Here is a 21,467-nt window from a genome sequence, read left to right on the forward strand (position 1 = left end):
ACGAAGACTCCCCACTCGCGGGGATCCTGAGTTGAATTCGAAAGGTGATGTCGCTTCCAAACCGAAAGCCAATTGAAATGGGGTGTGATTGGTTGTGGCTTTGAAAGAAGTTCGATATACCCAAAGTGTACCGTTGATAGCTTGAGCCCAAGTCGAGGGATGAAGATGACATGCTTTCCGCAGGAGTGCTATCAGAACCTTATTAGTGCTCTCTGCCTGCCCGTTTGCTCTAGGGTAATAGGAACAAGATTTTCTGTGAAAAATCTTGTAGTTGGCCAGCAAGGTAGAAATTGTTTCATTCACAAAGTGACTACCCCTGTCACTGGTGATTTCCAAGGGACATCCAAACCTGCACAAAATATTTTCATAGAGAAACTTGGCTACTGTAGTGCCAATGCAGTCCGTTGTTGCAAGTACCTCTGCCCACTTTGTTGCGTAGTCGATAGCCACCAAGAGATACTTCCGATTGTCGGGTTGGGCAGAGGGAGTAATTGGGCCTACAAAATCTATGCCCCATCTCTCAAAGGGTTGCCATGCCTTAGAGACCTGCAGAGGACGGTTTGACTGTTTGCCTTGTTTAGGGCCACAGCGCTGACATACATCACATACCTTTACATAGGCAATTGCATCGCGGAAAATATAGGGCCACCATAAGCCACACTGGAGAATCTTTTGTGCAGTAATATGGCCAGGGTAATGGCCACCAGTGGGACCACTATGGGCATCCTCTAAAATATACTCGACTTCATGAGGGGAGACACACCGCCTCAGAACACCATCCTGCCCTGATTTGTATAGCTGGCCCCCAATGAGAGTGAAAGGCCTAGACTTCAGCAACAGGTGTCTCTTTTGTAGGGGAGAAGCATTCTCTGGGTAGAGTCCACTAGAAAGCAGATGCAAAACATCGCCGTACCATTCCGGTGTGGTATCCACCTTAGAGAGACTGCTATCAGGAAAGTCGTCAGCAACCCCTGTTGCTTCTTCACCAGTGTGAACGCGAGAAAGGTGGTCGGCGAGGACATGATGTTTGTCGGGCCTGAGTACCACTTCGAAATCGAACTCTTGAAATAAGAGTAGCCATCGCCATACTCTACCTGCAACCTACGGCTTGTTGAGCAGATATCGCAGGGCATGGTGATCAGTAATAACAGTGGAGTGGATCTCTAATAAGTAGTGCCGAAATTTTTGCAGAGCATACACAATAGCTAAACCTTCCCTTTCTGTGGTGCTATAGTTGCACTCTGCCTTGGTGAGTAGGCGACTTGCATAGTGAACAGGGCGATCCAGGTTATACTCCTTACTAGGTTGAGTCAGCACCGCACCCACAGCCAGTTGACTGGCATCTGTATGCACATGAAAGGTGAGAGACCAATCAGGAGCTACTAAGATAGGCGCTTCAGTGAGGCGTTTTTTAAGGTATGCAAAAGCTTCAGCCTCTGCCTTTGACCATTGAAAGGGAACAGCAGCACTGGTTAGGCGGGTCAGGGGTTGAGCCACCTGTGCATACATGCGTATAAACCTGCGATGATACCCTGTGTGGCCTACAAAGCTCTGTACCTGTTTTGGGTTAATGGGAGGTGGTAACTTTAAGATTGCCACAATCTTCTCTGGGTCAGGCGCTAAACCTTTAGCAGACACGACATGGCTTAGAAGTGTGCCTTCAGTAACCAAAAAATGACATTTGTTAGGATTTAGCTTTAGGCGTGCCTCTCTACACCTGAGGAAGACAGCAGAGAGCTGAGCGAGGTGTTCCTCTAGGTTTTCCACTGGGGTTGAACATTGAGCACCTGAGAAGGTCGAAAAATCGTCCATGAAGATGCGAAGATGATCCGTAAGTAGAGGACAAAAGATGAGATATACCGCCCTATTGAAAGAAGGTGAGGCATTTTTCAACCCAAAAGACATTCGAGTGTATATAAAAATACCCCAGGGAGTCACAAAGGCCGTTTTTAGCTGGTCACCTGGATGAATGCCCAACTGATTGTATCCACTAAACCCATCCATGAAACTGTACAATACATGCCCTGCTACATCTTCGAGCACACGCTCAGTGAAAGGTGTTGGGAAACCATCTGGAATAGTTATCTTATTCAGAGCACGGTAATCAAGGCACACACGGATTTTGTTGGATTACTTCTTAGGAGCTATCACCATGGGTGATAACCACTCAAAGTGCTCCACAGGTACTATGATCCCTGCCTCTTGCATTTTTTCTAACTCTGCCTTGACCGCCTCAGTATACTTCGGGTTGAGCTTGTAAGCTCGGCCTCTTACAGGCTTAGCCCCTTTAACCAGAGGTATAGTGTGGACACCCAATTCTAGTGGAATCCCCTCTAAATCCTTGTAGGACCAAGAAAAAACATCTTTAAAAGAGTGTATGAAAGAGACTACCTGATTGAGTAATGCAGGATGCTCCCATAACCAAGCGGCTAAGAGTACGTGCTGAGGGTTGTCAAGATCTCCCAGGTTGACTTCTCTGATCGGGTCTGGGGGTGTAGCTGGAGAGGGTGCTTCTGAAGATGAGAGGGGAGCTGCCTCTTGGAGCTTCAAGACATCATGTGCAGGTGTTTGATCGATTGGAAACTCTGCATACTCTTCTTGTAACCATCCCTGTGGGAGCTCCTCGAAGGGTAAATCTTCAGATGCAGACGACATGACAGAGTGCTTTTGAAGGGGGTCCGACTTGGGAGATGCTCCAGGAAGGGGGAAATCTTTGGCTAGTGCATTCAGAGGAGATTTCTTCCCCCTTCGGTGATGTGTTATAGGTTCCCCAAGACCGAGGGCTTCCATCGGCGGGTCATTCGACGCATGAGAATTTGGGACTGACACACTTACTTCTTCGACTACTGTACTGTCTGCTGTAGGACTTTGGACATCAGTGTCCTCCTAAGGATTTTGAAGAGAGAGTGTTACTGGCGGCAGAGGTAAGTTTTGAGAAGAGACCATGTAGCATGGCATCGAAGTGGTAGCTTCCAACCACTGTAGCAGGTCCTCGTCAGACCCGTCAGGTGGGATGGGCTGCTCAGGGTCGGGGTTGGACTGTACTGACAAGGAGCTGTGCTGAGCCACTGGATCCATCCCTCCTTCAAGCCGGATTGGTTGCATTTGGGAGCCGGGAGTGTGTATCCACATTGCGTCGTTTCCCCAATCATGAAGTGCCTTAGTATGCCGCAACCATGGTCTACCAATCACCAAAGGAAATCCTCCCTCCACTTGAGGAAGACTGACCACCACAAAATCCAAGCTAAATGTGAAGTCTTGTACCTTCAAAGGCACCTTCTCTACTATGCCCACAGGATAGACTGTCCTCTGGTCTGCCAATGTAACAGTGAATGGAGCAGGGCTGCGGACCTAAGGCTGACATGGTAAATTCAGGCATTAGATTGATTCCAGACCCACCATCCACTATGACACCTGAGAATGACTGCCTAAGAATAGATACAGTAAGACGTGGACTTTTATAGTCGGTGAGGGGAGCAGCTGGATATGAAATCATGTAGGACTCCAGGGGCTGCACAAGTAGGTGCCCGCCACTAGGCCCTGTACCAAGGTACAAAGATTGAATTATTGAGAGGGTGTCACTTCTAAGAGTTGCATCTAGCCGAAGCATCTCATAAAGAGATACTTGCTGAAAGGTGTTCTTCAAGATTGCTTCTGCAGTGGGCCTAGCTTCTACAACCTGGTCCTCCTCAAAAACTTTGACCTGTTGCAAGTCAGCTACTGCTACCAAGAAGGCTCCATCAATGTCCGAAAGCATAGAGATTGGCTTATTCTTTGCACCATTTACAGGTGCGACATTTTGAACAGGTTGCTGAAGTGTTGGACCGGATGGTCCAGTTAGCAAACTTAAACCCAGGGCTGCTCTTTGTGCTCGAGTGAGCACCCTAGTAGGCTCTGCTGCTTGTTGTGGCTGAACTGTATGTGTCGCAGGTGCTGGCTGAGGGGTAGTAGGCTCTGCTGCTTGTTGTGGCTGAACTGTATGTGTAGCAGGTGCTGGCTGAGGGGTGGTGTTCACTGTGATTAGATTGATTTTCGGGAATGTAAACTCTTGTTGATTTTGATTCGGGCCTGAAGATGAGGATGCCCTTTGTTTGGGACAATCTTTACTGTAGTGGTCCTTAGACTCCGGACAATGTCTGCAAGGAGGAGACCCTTCAGGTAAAGGACACTTACTTTGGTAATGCCCATATTCACCGCATCTGTAGCATAGGATTGGCCGATTAGACGGACGAAACGGGGGACGAGGTGGTCGCTGCTCTTGTTGTTGCATGGTGCTGGAGGCTGAGGTGTAGAAACTTTGGGGAACTGAGGGAGTACTGGCATGATAAAAGTTGTGGGGTGCAAAGTTGTTGTGCATACCTTGCTGCATAGGGGGTGTTGTCAGCAGAGGAGGCAACGGGTTTTGATGGCCGTAGGGTGAGACCATGTTGGATGCAGGTGCTAGCCCTTGTTGGAGAGAAGGACCTAGATTTTGTTGTATTTGCCGCAATCCTTTGATATAGTAACAATCCTTATCTTTGTGCCCAGATTTTTCGCAGAAGTGGCAATAAGTCCGAAGGGGGCAGTCCTGTGGAGGATGTCCAAGAGAGCGACAAGAGTTGCACCATACCATAGCTTTGGTCTCCTGCTGAGACCGAAGCTCTTCTAGTTCTCTTTTGATTTGATCGAAAGCCTCCAGGTGCGATGGTTTCTCTTGTCTCAGAGAGATTGATTTCTCTTCTTGGAGGGCACGTTGTAGTTTGAGGGCTTCGAGTTCCCTGCGCAAGCAAGTCAAAGGATCAGCAGGACTTCCTTCGGAGAACACAGAGGGAGTATCTATGTGAGGAGAGTTGTTGAACAGCTTCCTAGCCCCCTCTATTCTAGTAGCAACTACGATGAATTCCTCCAGAGTGGCGTCAGTTTGGAGGCTCTCCCGGAGTTTTTGCTGAGAGGTTTTTGGAAGCGCCTTCTCCACCCACTTCTTAACCATGAATTCACCGAGTTGTTGGGGAAGCTTGGCAACCAGAGACTTGGTTTTGGTCATAAGCTCCGCAAAAGTTTCCTCTGGCTGGAGCACCATGTTGGCCAACTCATCCAACAGTTTCTCTTGGTAGTCACCCGGCCTGAAAGCTGCACAGAACTGTTGTCTTAAGTCTGCCCAAGTTGCAAAATGAATCTCTGCAAACTGGCTGTACCATTTGTCTGCTAAGCCGTCCAAGGTGGAAGGAAAAAGTACCAGATAAGCATCTTCCCTGTTAAGACCACGTCCTCTACAGAGAGATACGAACCTCGGTGCATGGTCGTCCGCATCTTCCGAGGAGAGTCCTTTGAAGGTGGGGAACTTGATGTTTACCTTGGCCAACACGCTAGCCAACGCCTCCATGGCCCCTTGTTGTAGCAGAATAGGAGAGCTTTACTGGAGAAGGTGATCTGGAAGATGGGGAACCTGATGAAGGAATGGGGAATGAAGGAATGGGAGATGAAGGAATGGGGGATGGCGTATGTGGAGGTAAGGTTGATGAGGTTAATGGACTTCTACTAGATACCACCAGGCGTCTTCTGTAATAGTGCTTCAGAGGGCTCAGTAGTGCGCTTTAACGCTCAATTGACCGCCTTGTATGTGTCATGCAGTGAACAGTGAAGAGCACAGGTCTAACACAGAACAAGTGAGGATAGTGGCTAGACCACCTTGTCCAGGACCAGTGACTAGACCACCTAGCTGGCAGGATGAGGAGGGCTGGACCAGGGCGAGGACTAGACCAGGACCAAAGACCAAGGACCAGGGGCGAGGACCAGGACTTGGACCAGGGCGAGAGAGGACCAGACTTGCAGACTATCTACACAGTGTAAGCAAGTGTGCAGAGCCATGTAACAACCGATTAGCTTCACGATTCTATCCCCACAAGAGTGAGACTTCCTTTGAGGTCCCACCGTGATCGCCAAAATGAGAGCACCTGTAGCGTTGATAATGTGTCGTGCTCTCTACAGTGGGTGGTCCTCAGTGCAATGTGCGTGACAATCTCACTCAAACAGGCTGAATCTCCCTCAAACAGACTGAAGAGAAAGGAAACAATAGACGTCAACAGAGCTCACAAAGACACAACAGCAGACCAGAACATATGACTCGACTATCTCAAAGACTGATACAGACTCTGGTGTGGCAGCACACTCAGCTCCAGCCCAGGACTCACAGGTACAATGGGGGTGTCGAGGCTCAGATGTGCCGGGATGGTGCAGACGTGCTCTGTGTAAAGACCCACTCTAGACGACTACTACGTACAAGATAATGCCACTGGCCCAAAACGACTATTCATATGTACAATCATCAAGAGCCACCAACGGCTCATAAAGAACATCATCTAAGTCTATCCCCACTGGGTGGCGGTGGTGACCTGGCCACGATGTCCACTAGACCACCCTGCCACGTGTCTCTGCCCAAGTGTGAACCGACCAGACCAAAGACTAACTGACCAAAGCCCAACTGTAAACTATTGTCATATGACAATGAAAGTGACACTGTAGCAGGCTACAGAGCTGAGTGTGCTGCCAAGCCGGAGTCTATATGGTTCTTTGAGTTTATCGAGTTCCACTGAGTTTCGAGATTGTTGTGATTTGAGTCGTCGTTCCATTTTAGTGTGATGTTTTCTTTCTGTTGGAGTGAGGTTCCTTGCATACTACACTGAGGAGCACCCACTATAGAAATGAAATGAAATGAAATAGAGAGAGCACGACACATTTTCCCGCTACACATTGTGACAAGCCTTGAAGGTGAAATTCCAATTCTTCGACGACCTCAAAGCTCAAATGCAAGGATTTCGGGAGATGCTACTACACGAAGATATGGGAGCTGAGGTTCCTGTTGCTATGGGGTATGGATGGACTGGTCCAATGGGATAGGTACAGACTCAAGTACAATCTCCTGAAGGGTATGCACAGCCAGGTCCTACGCAGTTCATGAGACCTTCTACACATTTCATGGAAGGTGCTCAGCCTCAGCATTTCCAATACTATCCTCAGGGGTTTCAGTAGACGGCTCACATGACACACATGCAACCGACACAGTTTTCCTTGCGATGGCTTTGCTGGTGCAAATTGCCATGGCTATGTCAGTCGGCGACCTCATTACACTTTGGGATTGGTGCCTCTATTTGTTGAGCAGCAGATGGCTGCTCCTTTCATAGAGAGCCATTTGGTAGAGAGCAAGTTGCAGCTTCCACCATCAATTTGATGGCTACACCTCCAGAGGCTGACACTTCGGGTGCGGCAGTGGCGACGACTCTTCTCTTGTATGACAGGATGGGGATGTTCAATTCAGCCTCTTCATTGTACATATGCAGTTCCTTCTTTTCAGCTGTTTCAGTGCACTAGTGGTTGCTTTTTGCAGTACTAGTGCCTATTTCAGTTTCAGTGTTTCTCTCACCGGGATGGTGAGTGGTCTTGTGACAGGAAACCTCTAGCAAGGCTAAGTGTCACTGGCACATGGCAGGCAGTTAGTTATAGTTGGGTTGGAGTTCACACATTGGATGGACACTCACCTGGCCAGTGACACGTGGCAGGGATACGGGAGGTGGTCTAGTGGACGCCGTGGCCAAATCACCACCACCAGAATTTGGAGATAGGCTTAGTTGGATTGGGATATTTTGCTTTGCCGATGGTGGCTCTTTATAATTGTATATATTTTGTAGTTGGTTCTAGTCGTCAGACATCATCTTCTACTTGCTACGGTCTAGCGTCTTGAGTCTTGAGTCCAGCACCGCACATCTGCGTTCCTCCCTGCACGTTAGAGCCTCAACACCCCCATTGTACCTGTGAGTCCTAGGCTTGGAGCTGAGTGCTGCCAGCTAGAGTCTGTATGGATCTATGAGTTGCCGGGTTCCAGTGAGTTCTGAGTTTGTTGTTGTGCATTGAGTTGTTGTTCCATTGCTATGTGATGTCTTCTTTCTGTTGTGCTTGAGTTGTTGTTCCATTGCTGTGTGATGTCTTCTTTTTGTTGGAGTGAGGTTTCACGCATATTGTACTGAGGAGTACCCACTGTAGAGAGCACGACACACTTTCCTTGCTACAACAGGCCGTAGTTACAGGGAATGGCCTTTTGTAGGTCACAGTTCCCAGTTCCCAATCTAGCTTCCTATTCCTAATCCCCATTCCATGTTTCAAGCGTGAGTGTCTGAAACAGGAAATGGCATTTCATACCGGTTGTCGTTCCACGTTCTGCGTTCCGATTTCCCGTTCCGAATAACTATGCACCAGGCATATACGCATACTAGATACACTTTCACATCGGAGACTAACTTTGTCTACATGGACAGTATTTAGAATTTTAGAGACGCCTGGCCACAAAGGAGGCGGGACGCCCATTAGAGGAGCTTACCCATATATTGATAGACTCTACATCATGCAGCAGCATAGGCATACCCACACACCCAATCCGAGCAAAGACGACGTTTTGGGAGTATGCCCGAGAGCAGGTGGTATAATGAGTGTAGAGAGATGAGAGCAACACGCTAGAGAGAGGTGCTCCTGGGAGCCATTACTCAGAGACAGTCACAGATAGTCTTTCAGCTCCTACTGCGACGAAAGAAGAGGACTTACCTTGCTCGGAGTCGTACAAGCTATTCATGAGCCAACACTCAGGGGGGAGGCGTGGAGATTTTTTCAAGAGCATTTCCCCCCACCGGCTATCACATCAACCAAGATTTGGGGCGCATATAAAGCTTCTCTTCACACAGTTCCAAAACAAAAGTCTCTACCCAACCCTCTGGAGCCATGCCCACAGACATGCACTTTCTTACCGTTGAGATGGTAAATAAAGCCATTGACAGGATGAGGACTACGAGAGCATATGATCATGATGTCAGATGGATTGATCACAGAGCACTTTATACATACTAGAGATATGCTTGCAGAGCTTCTTGCAGTAATGTTCAAGCAAGCCATGTGTGAGGGTTTTCCGGATACTTAGAGCATGCCTACTATTGTGCCTATCTTCAAGACAGGAGACTGCATGATACCGGGGAATTTACCATAATATCATGATTGGGCACACACTAGCTAGGTTGTATGCATCCATTCTTGAGCAGCAGTTGAGTAGATGGGCTGAGAGAGCAAGCACTCGGGTGTTAGGCCAAGTAGGTTTCACGACGGGCTTTTCTACTCTTGTTCATATATTGACACTGAGAGCTGTTATTGAGGAAAGCAGATCACATGGTAGAAGGATTTATTGTACGTTTGTGGATTTACAAAAGTCATTTGATACGGTTCCCAGAGCTCGACTGATACAAAAACTACAGGAGATGGAAGTACCCATAGAGCTGAGTTGGGGAGTCATGGCTTTATACAAGACAATCGTGCGGCAACTTGGTACTCCCGAGGGGTTATCTGAGCATATTCACTCCACTGTTGGAGTGAAACAGGGATGCCCACTCTCCCCTACATTGTTTAGTTTGTACGTAATTGAGGTTTCAGATTACATTGAGAGGGAAGGCGACAGAGGAGCACAGCTAGCAGTGACTCGGATCTCATTACTAATGTATGCAGAGGATATTGTGCAATGTGTTGATCTCAGATTCGCCCGAGGGGATGCAGCAACACTTGGATGCATTGTACACTTTTGCTAGTGATAGCGGCTTGTCAGTGAACCTTGGCATGACCAAAGTTATGGTGTTCAGCACCACAACACAGTGTGTGAGGCGATCTTCACCGACCTTCACATATGGTCAGGAGACAGTTGAGTATACAGACGCATACACTTATCTGGGAGTGGTCTTCAATGTTCCAAAGTTCTCCTTGAGGAGCGTAGCAGAGTCTAGACTGATGAGAGCATATGCAGCTTTGGGGAGCATGGAGAGAATGTGTTCGCAGATTCATTTTCAGGAACCTCGAACAAAGCTTTCGCTATTTGACACATTGGTCACTTCAGCTATGCTCTATGGGGTGCAGATATGGGGACCATTAGTAGACCATCATAGCCGAGATGGCAGTACTGATGGATGGAGAGGGCTTACGTCTCTTTGATTTCCTGATGATTAGGGCAAAGGCCTCTGTACCGCAAGAGATTATTCATGCAAAGCTTGCTGCTCCCCCACTGGTCATAGAGGCACTTACTAGATTCGTCTCTTTTATACACAGTATTTGGGATTTCGCCAAAGATAGATATGCTTGCCTAGCTTTGGAGTCTTTTCAATAGCTTGCCTCATAGGGAGACAGATCTTGTTGGTATGCACAGATGGCATCATGGTTTCAGCTACATGATTTTAGTATGGACAAACTACCCCCTTTCTAGTACTCGCTCGATGCACCCTCCTTGTCCCCCACACAGACTGAGACAGGATTTTCTTTATCTAGACACGAGGAGGACATGGATAGAGCCGACACGAGACCTTGGCACGAAGATGGCTTTCTACAGAGAACATCTTCTCCAGCTCACAGAGGATGGATATATGATCAGACCTGCCTATATGGACACTCATTTATCCCATGGGATATAATGTGCTATTGGTCAGATGGCACATCATCGCAGCTAGAGAGTGAGACTGGCAGATTCAGGAGAGAACCAACACAGGCCAGGATTTGCCAGTTGTGTCATATAGAGCGAGTGACAGAGTTACATCACATATGACATTGTCCGGTATATCATGAGATACCAGGCCGCTCTCACTGTCTATCCTGAGAGGGCTTTGGACCACTGGTTAGAGTCATGAGATATCAAAATCAGAGATGCCTCGGGTTGTTTTTGCTAGAGTTGCGCAGTACATCCTCGAATAACGTCTAATGCCGGGCATTCTTGGACACTGATGTTCATTTTAGCTTTTATTTTATTTTATTTTATTTTGTACCCAGACATTGTAGTAGATCCACCAAGATTGTATCATTTTGGTCTCGTTTGGCCTCTTGAAGATGTTTAATATAACGATTCATCTCATTTCATTTCATTTTCAAATATTAGGCTCCCAAATGTGGGTTGAAGTAGGGCTGATGTGTGGAGAGGTGAGAGGAGGCGGCAGGAGCATTAGGCAGAGAAAGGGCACCATGGGCCTAGACTCAGAGGAGGTGTGGACTCATTGTGGGCTGCCGAGACTTGTAGCAATTTACTGTTCTGCCATTATTTAGAAGATCCTTTGAATGTCTTTGTGCTTTGTTGTGGACTATTACCTGATATGTCTTTCATTCAATAGAAAAGCCATCCAATGGTGCTAGGAGAACTGCGTTTATCTGGGAGAGTCAAATAGACCGTATCTGATGGGGGTTGATTGACCCATTCTATTTTCTGTGAGATGGCAATGACCATCGCAATCTACCAACATCCCGAAATTTTCATTCTGATTTTGTTTTTTTCACAGCTCTTGAACAATAGCAGGGTTTTCCTTTCAACACAGAAAACATGAGGTATGTTTTGAAGTATTTTCAAATCGCAGGTTCTCACAGGTGATAAGCTGGAAACAGCTGTAGCAATAGGTTTGGCATGCAAGCTGCTGGTGGATTCAATGCACCTTTTTCTATTGTGTGAATCTGCTCTCAATAGTGTGCCACAGATGCTGCACAATATGCTCGATGAAGCTAGGCAAAGGGCGCATGCCAGAACATCTTCAGGTACTTCTTACTTCGAGTAACTCGGTTTTTAATTGTCTCTGTGTGTGCATGTTGTGTGTGCGTGCGTGTGTGTGTGTGTGGGGGGGGGGGGGGGGTGTTTGTGCTCTCATGCCGTTCCTACACCTGCTTTTGGCCATTGGCAGCCCTCTTAATGGAATGTTGTTTTTGGAAAATTTCAAGCTACGATTCCAGGCTGCCCCTTGGCTTCCAGTCTGGTAGCGGATTGGAAACAAGTCACGAAGCAGTTGTCATGGCATGGTAGGGATGCTGAGAGTGGCAATTCGCTTAGACATGAGAGTTTAAATTGGAGTTTGGTTTTTGATCAGAACTTTGTTGATCTGATATTGGATGTGGTGGGTGATAATGGGTATGTACTCTCATTTCGACAAGCAGCTCTTGTTTTTGGTCTTGGAATGCATAATAGAAACATGTGGCAGATCATCAAGGACATTGTTGATTCTAGATCTCCCATTCCGCCGCTTGTTGTGGAGGATCGACTTTGTGACTGGTATTATGCAAGATCTTCGTTCCTTTCTTTTACTGTAAAAAAGGGTTATTGTCATTTACAGTCATCACTCTGGTTGGAGGAACACTGTAATAAGGTATGCAATATGGATAAAGGTGTTACATGGTGGCACAAAAGAGTTATGAAAGTTTGGCATGCAAAACTTCCATTGAAAGAGTGATTTCTTTTGTGGAGATGTGTTCTTGGGGTTCTCCCAAGGTAAATTTCTTCGCTCTTGAGAGGAGTGGCCTCCTCGAAATGTGTTCGATGTGGTGCGGGTAATGAGAATATTCCACATTTGCTGTGGTCATGTTCTCACACGCAGTGGTTTGTGGATTACATCTCTGCATGCCTTCGCAATTGTTTTACTAGGGTACAGTTTGGCTGTTACTTCTGGATATTTGGAGTGCTTCCACCGCTGCTTCGGCCGTATGCATACTTTCTTGATTGGGTTAGATTCTGGGTGCTTTGGACAGTTTCGAGGCACGTAAATATCTCATGTTCTAGCACGTTCAGGTGGATTATGTTTCCTCTTCAAAACTTCCCTTTGCCAGCTCTTAAGTTTGCTACGGATTTGGATGAGCTCTCTCCTCTTCACTATGAGCTTTACTTTGACTGTTTCTGATTTGCAGCATGTAATGTTGCCAATGGGTTTTCCTCGCTTTGAGGTTTCCCGTTAGTGAATAAAATGTACGTTTTGTCTAGGGATGTGTGTGTGTGTGTGTGCATGGGGGATTTGGGTGTGTGGTAAATCCTTCTGCCACTTGTCTGTCGCGCGGCTCTGTTCTGCACAACGTCTACCTTGCATAGGCCCTTCACAGCGCGCCGGTAGTTGAAGTTTGATTTCATCTGCACGTGGTCCTTCTGTCGTTTGGTGTGAGAGAGAGAGGTGTGAGTGTGTGTAGGTATGTTTGTGTGTGTATATTTGCAGGTTTTGTAAAATTGTTAGGTTTTCAATTTGATTAAAGTTTTCAAGCAACAGGTTTCTGTACAGCCAGCCTGTGTGTGTGTGTGTGTCGGTGTCAATAGCAGTCAAATATCAAAAACCCCAAAAAAAGAGTGTGTATGAGTGTGAGAGCTTTTTTTTTTTTTCCGAGAAAAAGATCCTTCTATTAGTTAATGAAACTGCCCATAGGGCTACAACCACCTCTGCGAGAGAGGGCTAAAACAAGCATGATGGGGAGACTCTCCCAATGAAAAAACATCAACTATACAAAGAGGCTAAATCAAGAGATGGGAGGAGGGAAAAGCCACAGAGGTGGTCCGTAGTGCCATCTGAGTACACCCTGGACCATGGTGTAGAAAGGCCCAGGATGCCAGAGTCAAAGGAAAGCCTCTCTGCGCTCCCGCATGCGGTCGGACCTGCCGTGTAGTCTCTCGAGCTGTCCACTGAGAGTGTCGATTAGCTCTAGCCAAAGATCGCGAACAGTCTCTGCTGGTGGCATAGGGCGAGCCTCAAAGATGCGGAAGCAACGGGCCCGCCAGATGAACCAGAGTGTCAAGCCACTAATGAGCTCCCAACACTCCTCTTTCTCACTGCACCACTCCTGTGGACTAAGCTCTGTGGCAGGTTGGAGTGTAGGTCGACCCCACTGCATCACTATTATCCTGCTGGTGGAAGATAACTCAAACTGAAGTGTTGGGCCCGTGAGGGTGGACCAAGCAGCTGTTCCCCAAGTGTAATGTTGAGCCGTGGAAAGAGCAGGCATCAGCCGAAGAACACAAAGCCACACCTGCTGTGCCAAAGGACAGTCCCAAAGACAGTGACGTTGACTCTCCACAAGATGGTCACAAGCTGCACATGCGGTCGAGAGACCACTATGCACTAGCCAACTCCCAACTGCTATAGCTCTGTGTGCGACCAGCCATTGAAACAAGGTGACTCACCTCGGCTTTCTGGAGTCCCACGACCTCTCCCAAAAGGTTGCCAAGAACTCAGCTGTGAAACCCTCCTCCTGCCAATGAGTTGCTGCAGCGGGGCGAGCCTCTCTGTGCTGCTAGTATGTGACGTCCCAGTCGAATAGTGTACTGAAAGAAAGGGACACTTGGGTGGTCTGCAGAAGAGAAAGGGTCCCTCCAAAGCCACTCACGAGGATCCCATTCTACTCGTGCCAGTGGACAGCACTCCCAAGCCCACAGTCTCCAGTGTCCAGTCTCAAGAGCTGCTGGGTCAGGATCGATGACACAAGTCCTCCCATAGATGCCCACCACTCAGATCCTCTGAAAACAGCACTCTGCCACCTGCGGGGTCTCTACTGCAACTCGTTGTAAGCGTCCCTCACCCTATAACTCGAAAAAAAGGGAGGGAACAATCTCTGAGCAGGCCCGGATTGAGATGAGAACCTCTAGTCGTGCGAAGGCTCCCATCCACTTGGGTGCTACTGGCTCGAGAGGTGTGAGTCACTCAATTGGAACTGCCTCTGAGATGTCCCGGCATAGCTCTGCACCCCTCTCATGCCCTGTAGCTGGAAACCCTGCAACTCCTCTGACAAGCATGAAAACTCTAACCAGTCACCTAAAGAGCGCGCTGGACCCGCTACCATGGGACCCCAGGAAACATGAGGCCAAGTACCAACCAAGTGGCCTCTCTGAGTGCTAACCATGGGGTTCCAAACAAGGGGCTGTCGTAGGCGCTCCTTCGTGCAAGTAGGCTGTCACTGCTCCAGGCCTCGCCTCAAGTGCTCCCAAGATCGAAGCAAACTCACAGCGAAGCGGTCCTCCAGTCTCCTGCTCAAACCAACTCTGCACATCTCTGTGAAGATCCATCTGGTCGAAGGGCGCCAGGAGCCTCCAGCCTGAGGCACCCTAGCACGAAGCCACTGTAGCAAGAACTCCTTCCAAGGCTCCTCGCCTGGAAGAAGTCCTCTGACTATGAACTTCCCAAGAAGGGCTCTGCTCTGCTGTGTTGGGTCAATGATCCCAAGCCCTCCCTGTGAACAACGAAGAGTGATGACCTGCCTAGCCACTTTGGCTCCGGCTATCTGAGTGTCACGTCCTGACCAAAGGAAGTTCTTGATTAACCTCTCTACCTGGCTGATACAAGAACTCGAGAAGATCCAGCAAGAAGTGATGTACCACATAGTCGCCAACAACACCTGGTTGGCCACTACTACTCTGCAGCCAAAGAAAGTCGTGTTGAGCTCCAGTGTAACAACTTCCTCCTGATAGACAGGAGGGGGGGAACAATCTGTTGCTCGGGAGACAAGTCCATACCAACCTGACAGCCCAAGTACCGAACTGTAGTCCCTGGGGGAATCCACTTGAAACCCTCACCTGGCATCCAATCCAGCATAGGAGCACTACCAACCGAGAAAGCCACTGTCTTTCTCCAGGTTGATCGGTGCGCCTGATGCACAACAAAAAGTCTCAAGAGCCTGTTCACACCTGGGAAGGTTGGCCTCCTGGCCATCCAAGTACAAGGCTGAGTCGTCAACAAACTCAGCGTCCAGTAGCTCATCTCCCCGAATAGGAAGTGCTAAGCCCCGTAAACCAACCCGCTACGACACCAAAAACCTGCTCTCATCGCCTCAGCATAGAACAGAAAGAGGAAGGGGGCAAGAGGACAGCCCTGTCTGACCGAACGTGTGAGCATGAAACGATCACCTCTACCTCTTGCCAAAAGTACCTGACTGTGTGCTCATCTGTACAAAGCTGATACCCCTCTGATCCAAGCATCTGAGAAGCCCATCCTGCGTAGAGACCCCTCTGTCATAGGCCTTCTCAAAAGCGAGAAGAAGAATCGCCTGATCCTCACCACGAAGCCTCGCTAGGGCAGAAGCCTCTTAAAAAGTAAAGATGTTGTCAAGGATACTACGCTCCTTGACAAAACCAGTCTGGGTCCCATGTATAAGGCTCTCTAGAAGTGGCTGGATCCTCAAACTCAGAGCCTTGGCAAGAATTTTGTAGGCTGAGTTGAAGATGGTGATGGGGCACCACTATCGAATCTCATCCAAGGAGCCACCCTCCTTGGGAATGAGGTAGATCAAACCCTCACTCATGCTGTCAGGCATCTTTCCTGTGTGCAAGATGTACTGGAAAGCACTACAGAGATCAGGGCCAAGCAAGTCCCAATACTCCAAGAAAAAACTGGGAGTCAAGCCATCCTCACCTGGACAGCTACCATGGGGGAGTGCACTAGGAGCCGTGTGCAACTCCTCAAGCTGAAGTGGAAGCTCAAGTCTCTGGCACATCTCCTCGGTCACAGGGCAAGGCATTTGTGCCCACACCTGCTCCCTGCATGCATCCTGACTCTCTGACCGAGGCTCTGCAGATGGTAACTGACGGTAAAAGTGAGTAGCAACTGCACGCATGTCCTCTGGCTCAGAAGCAACTGACCTGTCGGGCCTCCTCAACTGACCGATGTAGCGCGGATAGTGTGTCGTGCTCTCTACAGTGGGTGTTCCTCAGTGCAATGTGCGTGACAATCTCACTCAAAACAGACTGAAAACAAGGAGCAAATAGACAACAAATGAGCTCGCAGAGACACAACAGCAGACCACAACATATGACTCGATTATCTCAAAGAACTAATACAGACTTAGGCGTGGCAGCACACTCAGCTCCAGCCCAGGACTCATAGGTACAATGGGGTGTCAAGGCTCAGATGTGCAGGGATGGTGAAGCAATGTTGTGTGTATAGACTCACTCCCTAGACGACGACGTTGGACCATATATCTAGAAGGTGATCCACCAACGGCCCATAAATGTCAGCCACCTAAGCCAATCCCCAAAGTGAGTGGTGGTGGTGACCTGGCCACGATGTCCACTAGACCACCGTCTGTATGCGGCCACGTGTCACTGCCCAGCCCAAAGAGTCCGATTAGTGTGAACGAGACTAGACCAACTGTACTAACTGAGTGTCCTGTGAAAGTGACTGTAGCCTGCTAGAGGTTGCCCGCCACAAGACCGCTCACCATCTCGGTGAGAGGAATACTGAAATTGTGAAAGAGAAGCACTAGGTACCGCGTAGTACATCTTTCTTGAAGCAGGTGCTAGGCCCAACCATGCAAGAACTGATTGCAGCTTGCAAGAGAATTCAACACTTGGAGGAGGAGGTTTCTCTGCTCGAACACCGGATGGCGGATTCTTATGCAAAGATGATGACAGTTCAGGAGAATTCTAGGAAGTTCCAAGTAGAGTGTGAAGAGCTGCAGCAAACTCTTGGTATTTCTCGAGCTGAAAACCAAAGAAGTATAGTTGCTCTGAAGGAGACATATCAGAGGCTCTTGAAGGAGTTGCAGAGGCGAGTCGTAGTTGTTGAGGAAGAGAATGAAGGGTCCAAGAAGCAGATTGAAATGCAGACTCCTTGTCGAGAATTCTTGGGTTGCAAAGGGAGCTTGAGGCTACTGAAGGCAGCAATGTGGATCAGCGGGGTGGTGGGAGATGAGGCTGAGGCTGAGGCTGGAAGGGGTGGGGAGGGCTAGATAGGGGCGAGAGGGGAAAGGGTAGGGGCGAGGGGGTGAGTGGCCAGGGACGAGGACTTGCAAGGGGAACTAGTGGCGAGGGTTGGGTAGGTGGGGGGAGGGGGTGTAGGGGTGAGGGCTGGAGAGAGGGGGCGAGGGTGAGTGGGCAGGGGCGAGGGCGAGGGCTGGTGAGGGGGGACTAGGGGCGAGGGCTGATGAGGGGGGGGCGAGGGGGAGGGGGGTAGGGGCGAGGGGTGCTGAGGGGTGTGACTAGGGGCGAGGGGGTGTGACTAGGGGCGAGGGGGAGGGACTAGGGGCGAGGGGCGAGGGGGTAGGGGCAAGGGCTGGTGAGGGGGAGGGACTAGGGGCGAGGGGGTGTGAGGGGAAGGGTAGGGTCGAGGGCAAGGGAGGGGATGGGTAGGGTGAGGGGTGAGGAGGGGGTAGGAGGGTAGGGGCGAGGGTTGGTGAGGGGGGCGACGGGGAGGGACTAGGGGCGAGGGGGTGTGAGGGGGAGGGTAGTTTCGAGGGCAAGGGAGGGGGTGGGTAGGGGTAGGAGGGTGAGTAGGCAGAGGGTTGAGCTGGTTCTGCAGGGTGTGAGTTGGTATGCAGTAGAGTCCCCTTATTGCCACAACTAGTGTGAACCCTAAGGATGCGGTCTTTCTGATTCTGATTGTGTGTAGGGTCGAGGGGATAGGGGTAGATAGGGGCAAGTACGGAGCAGACAGCTATCATGAACAAGACAGCTATCGTGATCTTGGAATTCAGCAAGAAGGATGGGCTCTGTGAAAGGAGTTTGCTAGACACAGAGAAGAGCTTTGTTCTGGTCGGAGAAGCAGACACCAAAGGGGTTGATGTTTGAGGGGTGGTGAACTTCTATAGAGGAGATTTCTTCCCGCTTCTATGCCTCTTCATAGGCTCACCAAATTCAAAGGCTTTCACCAAGAGCACATCAGGAGTAGCTTCTATGACCTTCAACTTTTGAGCTGGCTCATTAGGTTTAGCTATTGTGGAAACATTTGAAGAGGGTGTACCTTCAGGCAAAGAGTGAAGAGAGACTCCATAACAAGGCATAGATTTGGTAGCCTCCAACCACTCCAACAGATCTTCGTCTGACCCTTCAGGTGTAGTAGGATGTTCTTGTTCAGGTTTGGTTTCCATTGACAAAGAAACTTGTTGCACCACGGGATCCATACCTCCTTCTAAGAGAATGGGTTGCATCGGGGAGCCAGAAGTATGTATCCACATTGCATCGTTTCCCCAATCATGAAGTTCTTTAGTGTGTCGCAGCCATGGTCTTCCAATGAGCAAAGGAAATCCGCCCTCAACCTGGGGAAGACGAGCCACAACAAAATCCAAGTTAAAAATAAAGTCTTGTGCTTGTAGAGGCACATTGTCCACTATGCCCACTGGGTAGATTGTCCGTTGGTCGGCCAATGTAACTGTAAAGGGAGCAGGGCGAGTAGGCTGTAGACCTAGAACTAACATAGTGAACTCAGGCATCAGGTTGATGCCAGATCCACCATCCACTATCACTCCTGAGAATTGCCGACCCAACACGGACACTGTCAGGCGAGGGCTTCTATAATCAGTGAGTGGAGCAACGGGATTGGATATTATATAGGACTCTGATGGTCGCACTGGGAGGTGCCCGCCACTAGGACTTACTCCGGGGTAAAGTGACTGAATAACAGCAAGGGTGTCACTTCTAAAATTCGCATTTAGTCGCAGCATGTCATAGAGGGACACTTGTTGGAAGGTGTTCTTCAAGACTCTCTCTACTGTAAGCTTTTCCTGTTCTACCAGTGGTTTCTCGGGTACCTTGATCTTTTGTAGATCGGAAACTGCTTCCAAGAAAGCTTCATCAATATCGGAGAGCAAAGATTTGGATTCTTTCATGGCACTGGGGGATAGCTTGTTCACAGCTGAAGGCAGTGTATCCACTGGTGTGAGAATGTGTGGGGAAGTTGAACTTGCTGGAATGCTAAGACCGAGAGTGGCTCTTTGGGCCCGGATGAGGACGCCCGATGGCTCCTTTACCAACTGCGGCGGCTTATTTTGAGGGGTAACCACATGGGTAGAAGGGGGCGGCTGAGAAACGGCGCTAACTGCTATAAATTGAGCTTGGGAAAGGCAAACTCATTCTGGCTTTGACTTGGGTTCAAAGCCGTGGATGCACGAATTTAAGGGCAATCCTTACTGTAGTGATCCTTCGTTACTCGAGAGCCTTCATTCGGCAAGTGTCAATTGCTCTTCGGCTGCGTTTTCCTCCGGCTCTTTTCACAGACGCTTTTGGCTTTTTGGGGTGCTACAGTCACCGCAATCTCAGTTTGCGGTGTTTTTCACCTGGGTCAGATTTTGGACTCTATGGGCCATCTGGCACCATAAGAACTCCTTAATGTTCCAAGGCACTTCTGTTGACCCCTTTCCCTATTTCAAATTATCTCTTGGTCAAGCGCTGCATTTTGCCTATGACGCTGGAGACATCACTCTTGATACCTACAGGATTTACTTTGACTGTTTCTAGCCTTCGGAGCCTCATAGTGCTCCGCTTTTGGTATCCCTTTCTTTTCGTGGGTTTTCCTCGCTTTGAGGTTTCAAATTTACAAAAAAGCGTGTTTTGGGGGGGGGGGGGGGGGGACTCTTGGGCTAAACTGTGTGGTCACTCCATAGGATGCAGGTGGCTGAAAGGCCCTGATAGAGCCTATACCTCAAGATCTGTTCTTTGATTGCTCATTGAATCAGATGAGAGAAGTTTGCATCGGGATTTTTCGACTGAAAATTGCAAAAACAAAGTATTTTTTGAGATAAAAATTCCCTCCAGCTCCATTTATGTGATACATCTATTGTTGGGTGACTTCTTTGAGGCTGGAAATAGTTAAAGCTCTCAAAGTAAGAGGATTGACTGAAAAGATGGCCATTTGGGGTGGAAGGGAACCTTTGGAATAGTACATGTACATATTACAATCTCTTCCTTGCAAGGTTATCCCCGTTAAAAAGTTGGGCTTTACAAATGTTGTTGATTTTCTATTGACCAGAAGTCTCGTCAATGCACATAGACTTCTCTTAAGAGAATCAGAGCCTCGTCCCACCCAACGCTTCAGGTGCTCAAAGCAGGACGATGCCTCATGTGCTACAAATACCTCAACGTGGGCACAACTCTTTCTATGGAGGGCTGGCTGTTTGAGTGGCAATCATAGCCAAGAAGAGGCCTGCAAAAAGGCGTCTTTTTACTTTCGGAAAGGAGCACTGAACGTATTGTAGCGAGTGCCAGTCGTGATGTGTTATAAAAAGTGGGTCAGGAGCACCATATTGCAGCAGCTGTACTAGCCCCCATATGTGCTGTATATAGTAGGTGGGACTGCATGTGCAAGAGGTTGCACCGCGTTGAAGCCCTTCATGCACCCGGTGGGACGGGGCTCTCACCTTTCAATAGTTGAGTCAGCCTTTCCAACAGTGACTCTCCTATGAACACCAACCGCTGCAAATAGGTGGCTTGGTCAAGGTGTCAAAGGCCCCATATACAAGCCCAAAATGTGTCATCAGAAAACATGTAGATGGTTATTTTTTTGCGATGCAATTGCAAACCAGTTTGTCACACTTGTGACATACGGTCACTCACTTAACCTCCAAAGTGTTGCCAAGAAACGCATTTCTTCACTCATGAAACGTACAAAACGTTTCAGACACGTTTCTGTATGAGTTTGGACGTTTCAAAGGTAAAGTCAAGGCTCATGTTACGTGTAAACCTTGAAGCCTCTTGTTCTTTGTTTCGGTCATGAAATCCTCAATGTCATGAATGTAGCTTCTGTCTTGCTTCTAATGATGAAAGTTAGTCCTATTCTCCCTCTTTTTCATGTCTAATTGTAAGGTAATGCTTAAAACATAGATGTCAGCTTATACCACTTAAACTTGCATACATTTCTTTAGTTTGCACGAAACTTCTGTTTTGGCGTTTCTTTCTCGGACGAAACCGTTTCGAAACTTTTGAAACT

The 21,467-nt window shown here is 48.6% G+C and overlaps 1 protein-coding gene across 5 annotated transcripts in view; it reads left to right on the forward strand.

Moving 5' to 3' along the window:
* Positions 1–21,467, forward strand: part of LOC147437829 (uncharacterized) — a 226,120-nt gene that overhangs the window by 187,722 nt on the left and 16,931 nt on the right. For 3 of the 5 annotated variants that reach the window (XM_086487273.1, XM_086487276.1, XM_086487277.1), the window contains 3 exons: positions 11,394–11,568; positions 11,749–11,935; positions 12,006–12,076. In XM_086487273.1, coding sequence (XP_086343399.1) covers positions 11,394–11,568; positions 11,749–11,935; positions 12,006–12,076 — 433 coding nt within the window. The remainder of the gene's footprint in view (positions 1–11,393; positions 11,569–11,748; positions 11,936–12,005; positions 12,077–21,467) is intronic. The other 2 variants (XM_086487274.1, XM_086487275.1) reach the window with 2 other exon arrangements.

The sequence above is a fragment of the Adiantum capillus-veneris genome, chromosome 17 (genome assembly GCF_014529385.1).
Source record: "Adiantum capillus-veneris isolate H3 chromosome 17, ASM1452938v2, whole genome shotgun sequence".
NCBI lineage: Eukaryota > Viridiplantae > Streptophyta > Polypodiopsida > Polypodiales > Pteridaceae > Adiantum > Adiantum capillus-veneris.